We start from the raw sequence: 15,988 nt of genomic DNA, 5'->3' as shown, positions 1-15,988 counted from the left end.
AATTTGAATAACCTAGTCCTAAGGGGTGGGGCGGGGAGTCGGGGGGGGGGGGGGGGGGGGGGGGGGGGGGAAGCATCGACGGTATGCCAGACCAAGGGTGGGCACCCTGGTTACTCTGCTTTCTTTTTCACAGGGGGGTGTGCAGCCCCAAAGTTCTGGACAGTTAAGACCATGGTCTTTGGGGTCAGAGTCTAGGTTCAAATACCAGCCACATTACTTAGAAATAGGTTATTCAAATTCTCAGGGATACGGTTCTCTCATTTGTAAGACGTGGATAGATGAGTACCTATCACATTGGATTGGGATGAGAATAAGACGTCACGGACACAAAATGTGTAGCTTTCTACCGAGCTGGTGTACAGGATACATGGGATACATATAATGAACACTATTATTATTCTTGAAGCAGGAAGCCTGGCTTGCTAGAACAGCAAGGTGGGTGGACCAGCACCCAGCCCCAACAGGTTGACCTTTGGAAGACAGACAATATTCCCTTTGGGCTTCTGCTTCCTTGCCCATAAAATGAAATTCATATTGTATTTCCTGATGGAAGATCAGATTAAAAAAAAGAGGATTAAGAACAGCAGAAGCATCCTCAGCTCTTTGAACGAAAGGCACCCCAAGTCACTCCCATCAGAGGTAACACCGCTCTGCATCAGGGAGACAGGCCCAGCCCCAGGAAAGCTCGCCTTCCCCTGTGTTTGCACCGCGGCCCCATCTCTCCAGCCAGAAGGAACGCAATCAGGTTGCAGCTGGACAAGATAATGCTGAAAGCAGAAGGAACAGACGTCACTGCACTTGGAACACACTCCTTAAGGGTGTATCAGTTTCCGAAGCTGCGAGTTAGCAAGGACTGTTACACGAAGCGTGAACGGCAGGAGCAAGGTGGAAAGAACATTTCTATGGGGCTGCCTGAGTTGCACCGTGGAGGCAGGAGAGCAGAAAAGTCATTCACACCAGGCACTAAAAAGACAGAAATGACCCTCTACTTGAAGAGAGATTCCTCTTCGTGATATAAGGACTTATCAGTGGAATTTATGGACAGTTCATATACATTTTATGAGTGCAGTGACTGAGCATTTCTTCTACTTTTGACGCAAGAACATGCTCTTTTGGACTTTGCCTGTAAAACACAGCTGCCATATAACCCTCCAGTATTTTAAGTACATTATTGACCTTTACCTAGTAATTGAAATAGTGCTAGACTGTCTACCCACACTTCTTAGGAAGTCTCCCTATCTCAGTAAAATCAAATTAGAACTTTCTTTACTTCAGCCCTGGGTTATTTTGAATCGCTCAGTTTCCCTGGTATAACTGTGTGAAGAAAACACAGTCTAACACCGTGGAGTTGATACCAAGGCAGGGTTTCTATGGAGATGCAACGTGAAACTGATTTTCTTGTTTCGCCTTTTGTTAATTGAGAGGCAGAAACAGGTCTTCAAAGGGCTTGGGGTATTTGTCTGAGTTAGATTCTGTACTTTTTGTAACTTTCTAGAAGGAGGAGGGAAGAGCAGAGGCCAGTCACCCTGCTTCCTAGTGGTTTGGCATTCGAGGGATTTTTCTGCTCTAGCAGAAGTGGAAGTAAGGATCATGAAGGTCGTCATAGCAGGACTTCTAAAACTTGATTGTGCACATGGATTACCTGGGAACCTTGTTAAAATGCAGAATCAGATTCAGCAGGTCTGGCGAGGGTGGGAGAGGTACAGAGTCCGCATTTTTTTTTTTTTTAGATTTTATTTATTTATTCATGAGAGACAGAGAGAGAGAGGCAGAGGGAGAAGCAGGCTCCCAAGGAGCAGGGAGCCCGATGAGGGACTCGATCCCAGGACCCTGAGATCATGACCTGAGCCGAAGGCAGACGCTTAACGACTGAGCCACCCAGGCGCCCCAGAGTCCGCATTTTAAGAAGCAACCAGGTAATGGTGATGCTGATGCTGCTGGTCCTTCAGCATCACCATTAAAATGCTGAAAGAAACCGTCTAAATTACAGCTGCTTTTAAGCTTTTTATCAAACCTTATTCATTAAAAGGATGATGATTGCAAATTCTGAGCAATATCGGAATGAAACCTATCATGTGACTATAAGTCAAGGTCGGGGGCTTGATTCACCACTATCAAAATGCTCACATGGCTAAACAAAGTATAAAATGCACAGCTGGGGGGGGTGGGGGGCACCTGGGTGGCTCAGTCAGTTAAGCATCTGCCTTCGGCTCAGGTTGTGATCCCGGGGTCCTGGGATCGAGCCCCGCATGGGGCTCCTTGCTCACCAGGGAGCCTGCTTCTCTCTCTCTCCCTCTGCCTTTCCCCCAACTTGTACTCTCTCTCTCTCTCTCTCTCCCTCTCTCTCTCGCTCACTCTCTCTCTCAAATAAATAAAATAAAATTTTTATTTAAAAAAATAAAATGTGCAGCTGGAAAACCTCAGTAAATCATCCAAGTCTTAGGTTTTGTTGTACACCACACTGGATGTCCTAAATGTAATTTCTGAAGATGTAACTAACAGCAAACAAAGAACAAAAAGTAACAATAGACCTGTTGCTTCCTGTGGGACTTGGGGCTTCTTTAGTGAATGGGTTTGAGGATCACGGATAAAGCATCTGAAGTGCAAGAGCGCCTCCTACCAACTCCTGGAAGCCCCATTCAGCTCCACAGTACAATGTCAAGGCTCCGCTAGCTTCCTGCACCTGCGGAAATGCTTCTCATACATTCCAAGTATTCTCCAGAGCTCTCCCTCATGCTTTTCTTTTTTCATCCCATTTATTGCATCTTCCTTAATATTTTTCCTTTTCCTTCCAAAATATAGTGCTGCTCATCTGAAAATTATCTGTAAGCAACTGCTTTAAATAGGAAGAAGAAACTTTCTTCAAAAAATAAAAAATAAAAAACCTACAAAAGGAATTGAATTTCATGAATACAAACATGCTCTAAGACATTTTCCCCTCACGTTTCATTGCAACCAAAAGCCAAGGAGTTCAATCTCTAAACGTCAAATTTGGGGGTTTCCAGAGATATTTGATACTTTTTCTGAAAACTTGAAAATTTTTATCCATATATAAATACACACACACACACACACAGAGGAATACATATATATATAGGAATACATATTATCTATAAATAAATTTACTAAATGATTTATGCATTGTCTATGGCTGCTTTTCGGCTTCAATGGCAGTTGAGAAGTCACAACAAGACCATAGGACTGATGTGATGGGTTGAGTTGGATCTCCCTCCCGAAATTCCTGTGTTGGAGTCCTGACCCCCAATCCCTCAGAAAGTGATCTTCTTTGGAGATAGGGTCTCTACAGAGACAATCAGGTTAAAATGAGGTCATTGGGGTGGGTCCTAATCCAATATGACTGGTGTCCTTCTAAGAAGGAAAAATTTGGACACAGGCATACATAGAAGGAAGATGATGTGAAGAGACAGAGAGAAGGCCATCCACAAACCAAGGAAGGTCAAGCACAGATCTTTCCCTCGAAGCCCTTAGAAGGAATCAACCCTGTTAACACCTTCCTCTTGGACTTCTAGTCTCCAGAACTGGGAGATAGTCAATTTCTACTGTTTAAGCCACCCAGTCTGTGATACTTTGTAATGTCACCCCTAGCAAACTAATACAGCAAGCAAAATTGCAAAGTATTTACTATCTGGCCCCTTATAGAAAAAAGCTTGTTTACACCTCTTCCATGGGACTCATTTTTTGCATTGAATACTTTGACGCTGGCAAGCACCTCATAACCAGCAACAGAGATTCCAGAATCTTCTCTCTAATAAGGCTACACTTTGCCTCACACCTGCTCTTCTCTTTAAATCATTTCTCTCTGTACTATATGTTGGCTAATTGAACATAATGAAAACATCATTTCTCTCTGGCAAATGAGCTGGGAATAACCAACTAATTGTACGCCATCTTGGATAAAATAGGATTATTGAACAACCCCAACTCAGTACTTCTTGCTTCAAGCCAGGAGGGCAGCAAATTTGTTCCACAATCCCCGTCAGTGTAGGGATTCTAAAAGATAGGAGGAGTGAGGGGGGGGAACAGAAAGACAGGTAGAGAATCTCAACTTCATTTTTAAACCTTTCTAGACAGTACGGCATATCTAACACACCACATCACAAGGGCCCGGGCACCCTCCTGTAAGACCAAGATCTTTAGAAGCTGCCATTTCTCTTAAGACATCATCTCCCACAGATCCAGGTGGCCTTCAGAGAATTTAATGGGAAAAGATAGGACAAGACAGGTTAATTCCATTACAAAACAGATTACTAATTAGTCTGAGACTCTTTGATCCTCAGGTGATCAGAAAACTAGTCAACACTGCTAGTAATAAAAATAATGGCAAGAACAATGATAATAGTAACTAACATTTACTTAGCATTTTGTATGTGCCAGATATTGCCCAAAATACTTTGTATGAATGATCTCATTTAATAATCACAACAATCCTATGAAATAAAAAGTATTTTGATCCCCATATAACTGAAAAGTAACGGAAACTTACAGAAGTTAAGTTACCCAAGATCACAGTACTGGAAAATGGCACATGTAGGGCTCAAGACCAAGGATGCATGATTCCAAAGCCCAACCTTTGAACAATGGGTCACTGGGCCAAAATCCTGGTGCCCCCAAGCAATTTTATCCACTTGAAAAAGTGACTGTGGTTTTCTCTTTTCCTCTCCATATTATGCAGGTCTTTTATTGTGATGCTTTGACATCTTGGGGCCTTGCTGATACTGCAAGGGACTGCCCCTTCCAGGGTTAGCTGATTTCTAGAGATAGCAAATGGGTGCCCTAGTTACACACCTTTCATATGCAGACCAAGTGATCCAAAGTCCTATCTCCAATCATCTCCCGACGGGGCTCTCACATTCTGGGCCACTCTCTACCAGCCCTCATCACCCATGGGTCAGGTATCAGACAACCAGGGACACCCACCTACCCCAGAGCCTGCTTAAAATCTTCAAATTAGCCAATCCTAAGCCTCCTTACACTGCCTGGTCTCTTCCTTTCTATAGAAACCACAATAAAAGCTCTTAGCCCACATTTCCCTCTACTTCTGCCTCATAACTGACCAAGGTGTTTCCCCCTGTGGCCCCGCATGGAGTGCCATGCCCCTCCTCTTGAGAAGGGTGACTAACAAGCTATCCTTTCAATGGCAATTGTCACCTGATCTGTTGGTCTCACCATACCTGAATAATAAAACCTGTATATTAAAACACTCTCATAGCCTCATTACTTCCCACACCGCTATCATTAAGCCTAGAATACACAGGCCCCAACCTACAAACAGTACCTCACATGATGATTTCTATGAACCAAAATGTTTGGAAACAAAACCGAAAGCAAAAACAAACAAAAACCCATAAAGCAAGAATTTCATAAAACCTTTCATTGTTTTCTCTCCTGCTTAAGACCTAAGCATTCTGGTATGGAAATGCTGCCCTTCTGGAGTTTGTCATATGGCCTAGCTTTCCTGGGAGGCAAAAACAAAGGAAGGGGGAACTCCCTCACATGCATCTTCAAAAGGCTTTCTCTTTTGGGGATTAGGATGTCAAACTTAAAATCATCCAAGAGCAGGCAGGAGAGCTAAAACAGCCGCATTCCTCCCCTCAACCACCCACATCATACGTTCCCCAGGAAAAGTGCGTGACCACGGTGGCGAGCCCAGGCAATGCCTCCTCCTGATGCTGCTTGAGTGCATGGTCTAGTCCACAGCCTTCTCCTGAAGGTCACGGGCAATCTCCACCTTCACCACCAGTATTCATTTACCAAGATACACTCTTATTTATGAGCAAAGCAAATGATTTACTATCCACCAAGGAAGGGCACCTCTTCAAAGAAAGCCTGAATCACCACCAGCCGATGAACTTTGAGTAGCTTTCTGCTAAAGGGCACAGAAACTAGGTTGTGCTATGTATCTAGGCTGGAACAAAGAGGATGCTGGGAAAGCCAGATTGTGCTAGCCACAGTTGTCAAACCCACTCATCTGGTGACAGGAGTTATGGCCAGTGACCCTCTGTACTTGTGTGACCAAGGCAAATTCATTCATGCTCCCTTTTCAGGCTGAGTAAACAAGATCCAGCAAGACTCTGTGATTTGTGGACATAAACAGTGCCAGGTTAACCAGTAGTTGGTTAGGCATGTGCTTTGGACACAGCAAAGCAGAGACACCAAAATAAACAGCATCATAAGGCAAAAAAACAAATTTTGTTAATTTCCTTACATTTACTTTCAAAGTTAATTTTGTTTTATTTTTGAATTATGTATGGGGAAATATTATTGTTTTATTTTTGAATTATGTATGAGGAATTATGTATGGGGAAATAGGGAGGGGAAATATTTTTTTTCAGAGCTTTGGATCTCTAAACCTTCATTTAAAATTGACTCAAAGCCAGAATCAAGGCACGACTTTCAGTTCTTCTGCTTCTTAAGGCCACCCGGTTCTTGGGATAAATTGACAATGTCAGATAGCCTTAAAAGATTTGGAATAAGGGTCTCTTTTGTGCTTACTCCCAAAAAAGGGGGATTTGAGCTAGACTCTGTCTGTGGGCTCAACATGGTGGTTTACAGTGGCTGTCAGCTCTCATCAGGGCACACACTTTCCCACACATGCTAGAATGCCCACTCAGGACCGTGAAGGGAGTTCTGATCCCAGCAGAGGCAGGGAAAGGCCCATTGTCTTCAAAGCCCTAATCACCCCTGTACCGTGACAGACACTAGCCCCTGAGAAACACCTGCCAAACTCCCAGTCCAAGGGAGTTTTTCACACACCAACAGACAACAGATGATCTCCCCCAGTTCTCAGTTCCAAGGAAAACAATCCATAGTGATAGCAGAGCATGAGTCCAGATTGCAATATCTAAGGGAGAAAAAGAAGGACTGTTTCGCCCACACTTTTTATGAGGCTATTCACCTAAGTGAGTAGAAATAAAGAAAACCCATACATCTTGGCTTCTTTCTCAAGTTTCATTCAGCTCCAAGGGACGCTGATTTGTTCACACACAGCTGTACTAAATTCCTTTTTATGCCACTAGAGGGAAATCTAACCCACCTGACCAGAACTTGTTTTTTCTTCTTTCCTTTTTTTTTTAAAATAATTATCACAAAACCCCAATTTTAAGGTTCTAGAAAATGTTGAGACATTGCCTTGTGCCATCCTTTCCACGCCCTGCCTATATTTAAGAATTATTTGAATCTCTGCGGTCCTAGAGACTTGTAGAAAAGCACAGACCAGCCATCTTTGTTGGGCAGGCGCCCTCACAGTTGAGAAATTGTTCTAACAGTCAGTCTGAATCCCTTCCAGTTCAGCTTGAGTTTATTTCATCAAATTACGTATTCATTAGTTATGGAGAACAGCTGGCCATCTTTCTCTGCATCATATTATTCTTTAAATTCCTGAGGACCTCCAGGTCATGCCTCTCTTACAAGCAAAATAAGCCAGCTCTTTAACTTGGCCAGAGAGTGTATATCCCAACCCTTTAACCACGTGTTTCTTTTCTAAACCCTCTACATCACTGCACCCTCCTCCGTATTTTCAAATTACAGCAAGTACAGACTAAACTCTGAGGCGAAAAAGAAAATGAAGTATTTCATCTTTTTCTTCATGTATGGCTATGAATAAATCTCTGTGCAGATTTTCTTTTTAAATAACATGTTTTTGATATATATTTAGTATGAATCCAAAATCGTGTATCTATACGTGTGTTATATGTATATACATTTACACACACGTACATACATAAGCATATACACATATACATATACACGTATATACATTTTCATCTCGTCGTGAAAATTGAATACCTGAGTATCCATTTATATGTCATTTCTGAACTCCACTGTTTCTAGCTCTTCCGCATCACACATACTATTTCAGTTTCTAATTTTATTCTCCGAGTTTTTAACCACTCACTTTAGACCCCTGTTGAGTATAAGTCCTAACATGTATGTAGAACATTATTTTTTAAATAATTTTTTAAAACCTATTCATTGTCAATTCAAATTAAGGGAGAGACACCTGGTTGTTTTCAAAGCACTCACATGAACCCACATCCTTAAGTGTGGTCTAAAAACAACAACATATATTTTGTCGTTCTCTCTGGTTCCAGGCACAGAGCTCCCCAAATCCTTTGAGCTTCCTAAATGATAGGAGTGGATTTGTTAATTTGTCCCTTTCAACCACACCTGAGTTTATGCTGATGAGGTGACTCTTGTGGACCCCAAGATGGCTTCAGAATGAGGGCTGTAGCCTGAGGAACCAATCAGGGGACTAGAGGGCTGGAAATCCCCGCCTCCCAGGAAGGGAGAAGGGCTGGAGGTTGAGTTCCATCACCAGTGCCCAGTGATTTAATCAATCATAACTATGTAATGAAACCTCTATAGAAAACTCCTAAACAGGGTTCAGAGAGCTTCTGAGTTGGTGAAGACCGCCAGGTGGTGGAAGGGTGGCATGCCAGGAGAAGCCATGGGAGCTCTGAGTGCCCTTCCCTCCGTACTTTGCTCTATGATTCTCTTCCATTTGGCCATTCTTAAGTTGTGTCTTTTATAATAAACCACCAATAGTAAATAAAGTGCTTTCCCGGGTTCTGTGAGTCATTCTAGCAAATTACCAAACCTGAGGAGAAGATCACAGGAACCCCTGAATTTGTATTCTAATGGACAGAAATGTGGGGAAACTGGGCATGCCATTTTCCACTGGTATCTTAAGTGGAGGCAGTCTTGTGGGACTGAGCCCTTGATCTGTGGGACCTGGGCTAACTCCAGGTAGTTAGTGTCAGAAGTGAATTTAATTGATGGGTACCCAGTGGTGTCTAAGAATGAGGGAATTGGTTGGTGTGAGAAAAAAATTATATATATATATCTCTCTCTCAATAAGAAAACACTGAACTAAGGCTCCAGGTGCAGCCTTGGGTTCAAGCACAGGTAAGAGGAAATCCTCCTTCCTTGGACCTCAAGGATTAGCAGGTTTTATTAAGACCTAGTTTGACTCTCCAATCCAGAAATTACCTGTTCCCTGAGTATTAATGGTTCCCTGAATCAGTTTACTCACCCGCCAAAGCAAGATGATAATTCCACTCTGGGGGGGGCCCCACTGGAACGATTCATACAATAATGGATGGACCTAAAGTATCTAGAATGGTGCCTGGCACATTGTAGGGAACTTAAAAATGATAACTGATTTTATTCAAACTTTCAAGCATAGGAGAAAACCGATAGCACCAAGGTTCATACTGAGTACAGAATATTTCAGTCTCTCATGTGATATCATCAGTCTGAGATATTCCAAAGTAATTAACACTGAATATTTCATTGGTTTGGCAAAATTCTATTGGGCATGTACCATCTGCCAGGTAGTATTGTATGCACTGAGGATACAGTAAAGAATACTGACAAAATCCTAGCCTCCTGGTGTTTACATTCCCCTGGGGAGAGACACAATAAAACAAGTAAATATGTATGTGAGATAGGGGTAAGTGCTATGGAGGAAAAGTAAAGCAGGGTGACAAAGACCAGCGGTACTTGAGTGTCAGGGTGATTTTACGCAGGGTGGCCAGGGGAGGCCTCGTTGAGAAGGGGGAGGGCTAGCCTTGCAGTTAATGGAGGGAAAGGCATTCCAGGCAGGGGAGACAGCCGTTGTAAGTGTCCTGAGGCAGAGTATTCTTGGCACGTGCACAGAACAACAGCTGGAGCTCAGAAATAGGACAAGAGGTAGGAGATGCAGTCAGAGGGAGAAGGGGACCATTTCCAGGAGGGGGCCTGATACCATGGTAAGGGTTCTAGCTCTTCTCTGAGTGAGATGGGGCACCACTAAAGGATTTTAGCAGAGCAATGAGATGAGGGGATCTAATTTTTTTTTTTAAATCATTCTGGTTGCTGTGCTAAGACTAGGGTATGGGTGGGGAGTGGGCAAGGGCAGAAGGAGGGAGACCAGGTAGAAGACCAATGCAATAATCTAGAGGCCAGAACACTAGGTTGGCCCTGGATACCATTTCTATGGTAGAGGTGGCAAGGTGGGGCCAGACTCTGGTTGTGCTTTGAAGGTCACACTGGTAGGGTTTGCTGTTGGAGATGGGATATGATATAAAGAAGAAAAAAAAAGAGTCAAGGATGATTCCTAGGTTTTTGGCTGAACCTGCCACTTCCTGAGTTGAAGACACTGAAAGAAGCAGGGGTCTTCTGGAGGGAGGAGGAACAGGGGGAGGCTGACAGGAGGTCACTTTTGCCTAAGTCAAGTTGGGTGGGCTACCGGAGAGAGAAATCCAGAGGATAGTGGCCCATGCACACAAGGGCACTAAAAACAGGTGTTGCACTGCTTAAGTTAAAGAATTCAGTGACTTGTCTTTAAGGCTTAGCAGTTCATCTAACTCTTTGCTGCTATTCAAAGTGTGGCTCCTGGACCAGCAACATAATATTGCCTGGGAGTTTGTGAGAAACACAGACTCTCTGGCCTTCATCAGACCGAGTCAGAATCTGCATTTTTAGCAAGATCCCCAGGTGATTTAAATAAACACTAAAGTTTGGGAGCACTCACCTAATTTGAACCATCTGGGAAACTGTTCAAAAATGCAGTCCCCACCGTAGAACAATTAAGGTAGAATCTCTGGGAGTGAGGCCCAGGCCCAGGTATCTTTACCAAAGCCCCAAATGGTCCTGGTGTGTAGCCTCGGTTGGAACCATGGATCCAACTCCTCATTCCTGGCACATTCTCTCTGTACTACTAGCCTTATACTGATAGTGCCCTCGGAAGCCCATCTCTAAAGAGATGGTCAGATCTAGGGTAGCATAAAGGTATGTAACTAGAGTAACCCAAGTTCTGTTTTATTTGGGGCAGTCTCAACATAATTGTTATTAGTGCCCCCTTTCACTCTCAAATGTATCCTCGTTTAGGTGAAAAATTATATTCTCCCAGTGTAACACAAAATGGCTCTGTACTTAACATTTCTGGATTATAAAGTCATAATAAGAACACGTAGAGCAAAATGGCCACCAGCTCTTGGTCGGATGGATGAATTCCCTATATGACTCCTGGTGCTTAGATAATTGGTCCTTAAAGTAGTCTATATACAGACTATCAGAAATACATAAATTCCCTCAACTGTAAGGAGGGTTGGGGAAAACTGGTCTCCTTCCAAAACTTGGGGTAGGGTAGGGTGCGGTTTTATTCTGCAATTAAAGTACCAAAGCCAACTGTTGATTAGCCACGAGCTCATTATCAGGATTATCCAGCCCTTAACAAAACTTCTTCCTTTTGCTTTTGGATCTTTTATTGTTCATGAGCTACTCCACCCTCAGGTTCAAAGGGAAAAGGAGAGAAGGTAAATAAAAAGTTAATTGAGCAGTCCTGCTAATAAGCTTGGTGGGAAAGAAAGTGAAAAACAATGGGACTGTTTCTGGTCACCTGTGAACTTAAATCCTTTCGGCTCATCCCTTTTTCCAAATTATTACCAGCTGGTTTGAGGGCTTGTTGAAGGTCTACTGATTGCCAGTAAAATTAAAGTAATCTTGTATTTTCAAAACTATGTGATCTTCCAGAAATAGGCCTTAAAGGCTTTCCTTCCTGATTAACCAAGAACACAGAGCAAGGGCAAGGCAAGCACCTTCTCCTCTTCCCAGAGCCCCTCATCTTCTTTGTCCCCTCACCACCCATTCCTAGGGGTAGATGGACAGAATTCTTTAAAAATATTTTTTGATGTAATTAAATTATTTTAAATCATTTAAAACAAACACCATAATAACTGTTGTAAAAATGGACCCAAATAAATCTATAGGCAGGAGCAGGGACTTTTCTGCATATAGACTATACCACAGATTTTCCTAGTTGCATCCCCAGGATGGTTATGAACACTTTTATGAGGCAACCACAGTATTAATATTTAAAACATGTTCTGTTCCCATGTGTTTAAAATGTCTGGACCAAAGTGTCCACTGATTGATGAATGGATAAAGAAGTTGTGGTACACATACACACACAGGAATATTATTCAACCATAAAAAAGAATGAAATCTTGCCATTTGCAATGACATATATGGAGCTACAGAGTATCATGCTAAATGAAATAAGTCAGTCAAAGAAAGACAAATACTATATGACTTCATTTATATGTAGAATTTAAGAAGCAAAACAAAGCAGCAAAGGGACAAAAAAAAAAAAAAAAAGGAAGAAAGAAAGGAGCAAACCAAGAAACAGACTCTTAACTATAAAGAACAAATTGATGGTTACCAGAAGGGAAGGAGGGAGGGGGATGGGGGAAATAGGTGATGGGGATGAAGGATGACACTTGTGATGAGCCCCAGGTGATGTATGGATTTGTTAATTCACTATATTATATACAGTGTATTGAAACTAATATAAGACTGCATGTTAACTAACTGGAACTTAAATGCTTTAAAAAAGATGTATGGACAAGAAACTCTTCATGCAAAGTACAATAGCCAGATGCTGAGAAGCCAGTTGAAGAGAACTCTCTAGTCCTTTTGCTATTGATGGGAATGTAGGTGGGTATTGAGTTAAGGCAGGTAATTGGACAAGTTTGAATTGGACAAGTTTATCAATGGGATCTCTACACATTCAAGAGGTACTTTACTGGGTATCTGAGTGGGGGGGAATGGGTATTTGTTCTGTTTTCTGGGCTGCAAATTGGAACAAGCTAGAAAGGATGAAGAGGTCTCTGTAGTTGAGGAAGCAACACAGCTGGTCTTTCCCCATCAGGCCACAGATCAGTAATAACCTCAGTAGCATGCTGTATCTTTGATCTCTGTTAACAGTTGGCCAAAGGCTTTTCCTTCCAGAGCTCTTCAAAGGCAGAAGCTGGGGTCCTGGGAGGCAATGCTGTAAGGAGGCCCCGAACAGTCAAACTTAAGTGCCTAGGTGTGATTCAGCAGTGATGAGACAGGTGGGTCTACTGGGGGTCTTCTTCCTCTTCCTTAGGGGTGTAGATGTCTTTTCAAACCTTATTCTAAATTATACCTTGACTTACATGTATTATGCAACAGGGCTTCAGTTGGTGAGTCAATGATATAAGGGATTTTAATAAGGAATTCTAGCTTAATGTAAAATTTTGAGCTGGATCCTGAGCTAAACACAGTGAGGCCCACCTATCCAGGTTTGGGAAGACCCTCGCTCATGATTAAAAAGGGAAGGCAGATTATTGATCAGAAGAACATGATCAACAAAAGGATTCCTCAACCATTCAAAATGGCAAACTCTTTGAACCAACAGGATGGAAAATAAAGAGTACTGACCACTGAAACAAGCATTACTTATGTTTTCTCTACCCACAGACTGAAGCAGTACTTAACACACAACCCTCTAGGAGCAGGCCTATGGAAGTTTTCAGCTTCAAAGGAAGCTCTGAAAAAAAAAAGTGGCACCACTTGGCTGTTGTGGAACACTTGAGAGAGAGACTCACTTGTGCACAGGATCGTTTTCACACATGTCTAAAGGCCCAGATGTCACACTCCTGCAGTCAGTGTGGAAGGTAAATACAAATAAGCAAGTATCATAACTACTCATCATAATTACTTACCCTGTGCAAATAGGGAAAAGAATGTTGAGAAAAAATAGCCTCGAGTCAGAGTGAGTCAGAGTTGGTAAAGCCAGGAATATCATTCCTCACCCTGTATGTAGCTCTGGAGTTTTAGGGCCTTGCTTTAATCTCCTTTCCCAACATGAAAAGTAGAAGGGTTTTATATGGAAAGAGAGGGTAAGCCTCCAATTCTTGCATGATTTGGTACTATCTTGGGCGAAATGTACTCACTGACAAATTATGTTGGCAGGGCGTGGCCCGTCCTTGCATGGAAAGCCTGTGATCCTGACAGGAAAGGGCCAAGGACCTTATACTAGCTTCATGCTCTTAGCTCTCAGCCTCCCAGACCTCTACTTCCCCATCTGAGATGATCTGACCCCAAACAGACCTTCTGGTTCCACCATCAGCTCTAAGGATCTATGGCACATATTTATCAAGTTCTTTGAGACTCTCCAAAGAAAGATACCATTTTAAGAAAAACACACTAAACCACTAAGAAAGAAAGAAAACCCTTTCTGGTCTCATTCTAGGGCACAACTTTGGCAAATTATCATTGGAAATTTGGAGTAACTCTAAAATGAGAGGCAGTAAGTTTTTCTTTGCTTCTCTACTTCTCCACAAAAGCAGCTCTGCAGATGGAACCACTAGTTCATCTCAAGGAATCACCTCATCAAGGACTCTGCTTCAAAACCCAGGGTGAGTACGCCTGGGTGGCTCAGTTGGTTGGGCGACTGCCTTCGGCTCAGGTCATGATCCTGGAGTCCCGGGATAGAGTCCCGCATCGGGCTCCCTGCTCAGCAGGGAGTCTGCTTCTCCCTCTGACCCTCCCCCCTCTCATGCTCTATCTCATTCTCTCCCTCTCAAATAAATAAATAAAATATTAAAAAAAAAAACCCAGGGTGAAGTAGAGACCAAGGGGGCAAGGGAAGGCCTGCAGTGTAGCTGGAAATATCCAACGTTATGGTGGGTCCTTTCTGCTATTAATTAATGTTGCCTGCAGCTTTAATGAATGTAAGAGTGGGGATGCTTACGGTTGGGCTCTTTGTAATTTTTTCTGAGTTCTTAATTAGCCCTATTGTTGACAACATGAAGGGGCTTTGCCAAACACAGGGTGGCCCAGCCTTGGCTGATCTAGCTTAGCCTCCCTTAACTTTAAATGCAGACCAGCCCTCGGCCCTCTTCTTAAGAGAAATTGGGCTCTGCAGCAATCTCAGACAGGAGGGCCTGCGTAGCATCTACACTCGCACCTCAAGGTCACGATCCAACCCAGAGTTTGCCAAACACCTGGAGATTCATTATTTACATGCGCACAGTCAAGGCTCTGAGGAGTTGGACCAGCTTGACTCTAACTAAACATTTCTCTATCTATACAAGGTCATTTTTCTTGAGGTCACCCCAATTCAACAAACTGCAGAACAATCAAGAAAGGCAAGTCACTTGGGAAATGCTGGTCTAAACTCATCATAGAGGCTAGAGCCCAAATTTTCTGTTCCAAACACTGTCATGAGTGAGTGAAATTTTGTCTCCAGTTACTGTAAGCTTGTCCTTCAGCTGCATCTATCAATATGGAACTTAGATTCCAGAAAGTAAAATCACCCCCACTAAAGGCCCACAAGGGCTCCCTAAATTTTCCAGGAACGATGAGACACACGGTGCTGAGCGTACCTGGGGCTCCTGGTCATGACCGCTGGGGTCCCTCTCGTAGCTCTCAGCGTACAGTCTGACGGTGGCCCGCACGCTGCTGGAGGAACTGAGCCGAAAGATGAGCCGTGATGCATCTGAGAAAATGATCCTCAGGCCCTGAGACCAAGAACACCCAGAATGGATCAGTGAATCAAGGGGATACACAGGTAGTAACAATTAATACCCACGTGTGGTTAATGCTGGGGGAGACTTCAGGGCAAAACTATGAACAGATGCTCAAGTTCCTTTGGTCGGGAGATGTGGGAGCCAGAGAGAGGCGGAGGGATGATACTTAATGTCCCTGGGTCCAAAGTTTGTCCCTTAGAAACCTGCCGGATGCCGTGGGAGTAGGCAATTTCTCTATTACAGTAAAGCAAACTGCCTGTGTTAAGCTTACCCCCACGTGATACTAGGCTTTGCTTCAAGTTCATCTCTCTTGATTCTTTCCTTATGCCCACATTCCCTTGTAGCAACCAAAGCCTACAATGACATGCTCAGGTCTGGAGCCTCAGCTGGGTTCTGGGCTTCCTGCATACAATCTCATCCCCTCGGCTCTGTCCTTCTCTCTTACTCTCCCACCTGGCCACCAGGGTGGTGGGGGGCAGAGCCGTAGCAGTATTAATGTGTTTTTGGCTCAGAAGGCCTCCGTTCTCTGTGCATCTGTTTTCATTAGTGGCAGGGATATTTGAAAAATAGGACCATCAGATTATATTGTAACGTTTGTTGAAGGAAATTTGTTTTCTTAAGACAACTGATAAAGCCCTTGGTATAAATAA

General features: G+C 43.2%; 1 protein-coding gene across 1 annotated transcript in view; it reads right to left on the bottom strand.

Annotated features, from left to right (window-relative positions):
* The window catches only part of PGM5 (phosphoglucomutase 5), a 200,328-nt gene that overhangs the window by 19,709 nt on the left and 164,631 nt on the right, over positions 1-15,988 (bottom strand). Inside the window, exon 10 of the mRNA XM_021694328.1 lies at positions 15,195-15,329. Coding sequence (XP_021550003.1) covers positions 15,195-15,329 — 135 coding nt within the window. The remainder of the gene's footprint in view (positions 1-15,194; positions 15,330-15,988) is intronic.

This window comes from Neomonachus schauinslandi, chromosome 13, assembly GCF_002201575.2.
Source record: "Neomonachus schauinslandi chromosome 13, ASM220157v2, whole genome shotgun sequence".
Taxonomy (NCBI): domain Eukaryota; kingdom Metazoa; phylum Chordata; class Mammalia; order Carnivora; family Phocidae; genus Neomonachus; species Neomonachus schauinslandi.
Note: the sequence above shows the minus strand (reverse complement) of the source record. Positions and strands in the feature narration are given on the sequence as shown.